This window comes from Dendrobium catenatum, unplaced genomic scaffold (assembly GCF_001605985.2).
Source record: "Dendrobium catenatum unplaced genomic scaffold, ASM160598v2 fragScaff_scaffold_1086, whole genome shotgun sequence".
NCBI classification, from domain to species: Eukaryota; Viridiplantae; Streptophyta; class Magnoliopsida; order Asparagales; family Orchidaceae; genus Dendrobium; species Dendrobium catenatum.
The window spans coordinates 90,876-96,591 of NW_021319548.1; the positions used below are offsets into that span (position 1 = coordinate 90,876).

At 34.3% G+C, this 5,716-nt stretch overlaps 1 protein-coding gene across 1 annotated transcript; it reads left to right on the forward strand.

Annotated features, from left to right (window-relative positions):
* The first annotated feature begins 1,489 nt into the window (after nucleotides 1–1,489).
* Nucleotides 1,490–5,308, forward strand: LOC110097987 (bidirectional sugar transporter SWEET1a). Its single transcript, XM_028698432.1, has 5 exons — nucleotides 1,490–1,552; nucleotides 2,393–2,488; nucleotides 3,970–4,249; nucleotides 4,803–4,922; nucleotides 4,996–5,308. The coding sequence occupies exons 2-5, from the start codon at nucleotides 2,457–2,459 to the stop codon at nucleotides 5,197–5,199; spliced, it is 636 nt and encodes a 211-aa protein (XP_028554265.1). The 5' UTR covers nucleotides 1,490–1,552; nucleotides 2,393–2,456; the 3' UTR covers nucleotides 5,200–5,308.
* The last annotated feature ends 408 nt before the right edge of the window (nucleotides 5,309–5,716 follow it).

Genomic DNA, 5,716 nt, shown 5'->3' on the forward strand with positions numbered 1-5,716 from the left:
TTTGTCTTGGAACGAACTTTTTATTACCTTTTTCGAAGCAAGTTTTTTTATCTTTTTTCTTGTAGCTAAAAAATTATTTAGAAAACAATAAAACCATAAGCTAGTCAGTTTTCGCTGTTCTGGGGGTACATTTTTGGAGAACGCAGAATTGAGAGGCGGGTTTGTCGCTTAACTACGACCAATAGCGCTATACATCATCACTAAAGTTTTGTTTGAGATAGCTTTGCGTTTCCTTATTATGTTTTTAAAATAAATTTATATTTAAAATTTTTGCATAAAAATTATTTAAAAACTAGTAAAAAACTGCCCTCAAAAGTCTAACCGCTTCTTTGGGAACGGCTTTAATTACTCAGCGTACGCTTTTCTTAAACCACAACATCTTACTTATTACAGTGTTGTGACGGATTTATAGAAACTTGTACGTAATTTTAGAGTCTTGCAACTGGAAGTGGTGATCTGTCCAGACGAACTATGTAATTAAAGGTAATCACGTTTCGTTTCCAAACCGTAAGCCTAACGGCTTGTGCTTGTTTACTAACTCTCTTCTAAAACACGTTTGCGTACTCATGACCAAAATTAAAATTTTGAGCCTATGCTATCGTGAAGTCTCTGATTTCTTAATGCAGAAACAGAAGGTAAGTAGGCCATTCTTCACAACTGAGGCTTATTATAATCTTGTGCGCGGCATGGCTCGAGGGTATTTTCTGTCTGCGGTCTTGGTAGGCTCATTGCGTTTGGACATTTTGGCCCGGGTTTCCCGCGTTTGGTTCCTTTGACCGGCTTTTGCCCTTTCCCTCGCGCATTCGCTCTGTTCAGCTACGACCATACTAAATGCTCCTTCAGTCACCCCTTGTCGAGATAACCATGACTCGTGAGATAGTTGTTCGTTGGCTTGGTCGGTATTGATAGGCTGTTCAATATACTGCGGCTCGATATCGTGGACTTAACGTGTGGAAAGTATCCTAATTGATTTCCCGATCATGCCTGGCATCCGATCTCCAACAAAATAATTTCGAAGCTAAACTCATTAATAACAATTGCTAAATAATTTCTAATATAAGAAAACTTTTTAACTACTTAGCTTTTTTTTCCGCAGAGCTAAGCTGTGAAAGCTTAACAAAGGAAACACACGAGGGAATCGTTTGTGGCAGAATTTTGTCGTTATTAATTCAATAGTTTTAAAAGCTTTAACCATCTCAACCAGGGAAATTATAGCGGATGTGAACGCAATCAATACCTCTCTCTCTCTCTCTTCTTCTTCTTCTCCATCTCTTCTCCTCTATCTCTATATATAGATAGCTTTTCATTAAGGCCAAAACAGAATGCTCTGTCGTTTGTCTGAAACTCTGTGAGAGAGAGATTATAGTTTTTGACGAAGTAATTAAGGTGGAATAATCTGATGGAAATTGCGCATTTTATCTTGGGATTTTCGGTGGTTCTTCTTCTCTAATTTCTTTTTCCTTTTGGTTATTGGATTTTTTTTTTCTTTTTGTTCTGATGTTCATTTCATTTGTAGGAAATGCCACTGCTCTCTTCTGTTCTTGTCTCCCATGTGAGTATCTGCAAGCCCTTCTCTGCTCTGCAAATCATAAGAAAAAGACTTTGCATTTCTGTTTTTTTTTTTCGATTCTTTTTTATGCGTTGCATCTTTCTTTTCTTTTTTTTTTTAATTAAATTTAAAGTTTTTTTAGTTTTGAGAGAAAAAATTGGTGAGATTAGCTCTAATCTAATGGTTTCGCTTCAATACAGTTTTTGATATTTTTAAAACATTTTTATTATTTAAGAATTTTTTAGTACAAAATTTTATTAAATTAAAAATTTTTATTCTAAAAATATTTTAGAAAGTAATAAAAAATTATCCCAAAATGACAACTTAAGATCTCTTAAATTTGATTTTAAAAAATTTGAAAAATGGAATTTAAGAGGTTTATGAATTTTAATTTTTATTCTAAAAAATTAATTTTTAGAAAGTAATAAAAAAACTATCCCAAATGAAACCAAAATCATTTAATTTGTCTTTGAGAAGAATTTAATATAAAGTTTATGGATTATTTATATATTGTATTTATTTTAAAATGAATTTAAGAGTTTTAAAATTCATTAAATTTTTTTATTTTAAATATCTAAAAATAATTAAATCGTTATTTTATATTTATTTTAAATAAATTTAAAATCAATCAATCTAACCAAAAAAATAAAGAGATAATTTTTAATTTTTTTTTCCCTTAGTTTTTTTGTTAATTCATTTTTTTTTTCTTAAGAAGTAAGTGCATTTCTCTGTTTCATGGAACATAATCGCTTAGAATGGTTTTAATTTTTTTGTTTTTTTGAAATAGCACATATTTCCTTACCAATTATTTTTGTTCTGGTCCGATTTTACTTTTATTTACAGCATTACGTTCCTGAGAGTTATCCGGAAAAAATCCACGGAGGATTTCTCCGGCGTTCCGTATAATATGACCTTGCTCAACTGCCTCCTCTCCGCCTGGTAACTTTTCCTTACTTCCTTTCAATATCTTTAAATAAATAAATAAATAAAAATGTATATTTTTGCAATTATCAATTTTGTATGTATAAATATGGTTTCATCACTTGTGTTGTTGATAAAAATGATCTCAAAGCATGAAAATTTGCTTTTGAAATATGATTTTGTTCATATATTTCATCAATCAAAATTGTCGAATTCGCAAAATATTATCAAAAAGTCATGAATTTGATTTTAAGCCAAATGATAGTTCTTATATTCTCTAGAGTCGTTTTATCATGTAATTGGAGTGGGGGTGCAAACAAGTCCAGTTGAGCTCGAGTCAGGCCTAATTTAAGCTCGACTCACGAGCCAAATCTCGAACTCGAACTCGAGTCAAGCTCAAAAGGCAAGCTTGAGCTCCGCTCGTGCTACTAAAAACAAGCTCGCGAGCCATCTGCGGTCATTAAGTAAGCTCGGCTTGCAAACTCCTTAACGAGTCGGGCTTGAGCATGCTCAACTCACTTACACTCCTAAATTGGAGTCATTCATTATGAAATTTTGATTTATACTCTGACGATCGTGCAAGTGACTAGTGATGAATGACTTTGATATTTCTTCTGAATATCATAACATCAAAATTCTAATTTTGTGGAGAGAGAGAGATTCTTCATAGTAAAGAGCTCTAGCTCAAGCGTATGCTTATTTGTTCTAAAGTTAGATGCCAGAGGTTCAAATCTAGCTAATGAGCCTTTTGAACTAAAAATTCACCATCTCCAAATGTGAAATGCAATTTCTATATGGTAATGGTATTATAATTTTCATTTCTATAACTAATTTCATACTTATCTCTAATTTCTCTCTCTATAGAGAGAGAGAGATTTAACTTCTCTCTCAATATATATAGAGAGATGAAATATATGAACTCTCTGTCATGATGTTGCATTTATGGTTGATGCATGATCAAATTATCTTGAAATTTAGCATCGTCATAGTTATTATCATGAAGTTTAAGATGAACGGTCTTGATTTGCTAGTCGGTTGTCGTTTTATTTTTAAATATGGTAAAATAAATTTGTATGGAAAAATATTTCTACCCTTTCAAACAACAATGGTAGGTGCTATAATAAAAGAATTTTCTATGTATTGGAAAGAACTAATCCATCAAATGACCCAATTATTATTTTAATAACGAGTTGATTTGCTCAATGAGTTCTGAACTGAACAGGTCCAATGAAGGAAGAATTATTCTGTGCGGAGTGCGGAGGGCGTCCGGAGACTAATAAAAATACGTCACGTCACCTCATTGGTGGGTATCCAGCTCGGTACCCGCACTCTGTACCGCTGGATACCCAATGTTAACCGGACGATTCTCGATCCCGTTTAGTCTCCGTACAGAATAAAAACTCCCAATAAAGCCCCAAAGAAAACAATTCTTTCAGCATATTATAACCATCTTTTGTTCCATAAACTATTCATTTGATGTTAGTTTTTTTTACATGAAGGTATGGATTACCCTTTGTTTCACCAAATAACATGCTCGTGTGGACAATTAATGGCACTGGGGCGGTCATTGAAGCCATCTACGTGCTCATTTTCCTGATCTATGCACCAAAAAAGGTGAAGGCTCGCATGTTTGGCCTACTGGCGCTCGTTTCCTCTTTGTTTGCTGCTGTTGCTCTCATCTCTGTGCTCTCCCTCCATGGCCACACACGAAAGCTTTTCTGTGGTTCAGCTGCCACTATCTTCTCTATTTGCATGTATGCCTCGCCTTTGTCTATCATGGTAATCCCTCAAATGCTTATTCTTGCACCCAAAACTTAATGAGATTTAGTCTTCATTTGGGACGGCTTTTTTTCCTTCTTAAAACGGCTTTTTAGTATAAAAATTTTAATTTTTGTACTAGAAGCCGTTTTAAGAAGCAGTAAGAAAGCCGTCCCAAATGAAGCCTTAGTTTTTTATGCTTATTCAGACTAGAGGTGTCAATATTTGACCTGGCCCGAAAACCCCACCCGAATCTGACCCGAAAATTTTGGGTTTGGGTCAACTCGAACCCGAACCAGGTCAGGTTCGGGTTAGGGATTTTGACCTGTTTGTAAAACTAGGTCGGCTTCGGTTGATCCGGACCTGAAGCGGTCGGGTTGAATAGTGTTGGATCAGTTTCAGGTTGGACCCGAACCCAACTAGTGAGCCGATTTTGACAGCCCTAATTCAGACTGAGAATGGGTTTGTTTGTTAGCTAGTTAACCTTTAAGTTAACATATCTATAAATGAAAAGAACCTATAATTGCATTGGAAGGCAAGAACAAAGAAAGCTTATGATATGTGTGTATTGCAGAGGCTAGTGGTGAAGACAAAAAGTGTGGAGTTCATGCCATTCTTCCTATCTCTGTTTGTATTCTTGTGCGGGACTTCATGGTTTATCTACGGGTTGCTTGGCCATGATCCTTTCATCATTGTAAGCATTAAGTGCTACAAATTCTTTCTTCATTAAAGAAAAATTGTGCTAATATGTTACTTTGTGGTGCCAGATACCAAATGGTTGTGGGAGTGCTCTGGGTGCAGTTCAGCTGATACTGTATGTGATTTACAGAAACAACAAAGGAGAAATATCTGCTGCTACTGCTTCGAAAGGCGAAGCAATTGAGATGGGCGACGTTAAACCATCGCAGGAAAATGTTTATAATAATGAGAAGAAGAAGCAGAATGAGCGCAGTGAAAATGAACAGGTCTAAGTAGCTATGACAATTTGAATGATGAACACCATCACAAAGAACATAGAATGATTGATGGATTGTTGCATTGTTGTTGCTATTGATTGCATTTTGCTTATATCTCTTCATTCCATCTGTGAGTTGAAAATTGTAGTTGTATTGAAAGGAAAGCATTTATGAGAATGATGTGATAATTTTGGGATCCAACTATGTTCACTAAAAAAATAGCATTTAGCTATGATTTTGACAGTAAATTTTAGCTATTAAAATCGTCGTAAAAATTATTATAGCAGTTTAGAAAGTTATAATTATTGCCTTTACGTTTTACCAATAATTTTTTTTTGTAATAGATTTAAAACAGCTTGGTTAGAGGAGTTTCTGGTGGTTATAACTATTGCAAATAAACATTAGTAATGGTTTTAACCACCAGGCTATTGTAAAGTGACCATTGGACTATTTGTAGTCATTATAATAGTTGGAATTTGGAAAATATAAGACTCCTACTAATATGATTTGCAGTGGCTAAAAATGTCATTGA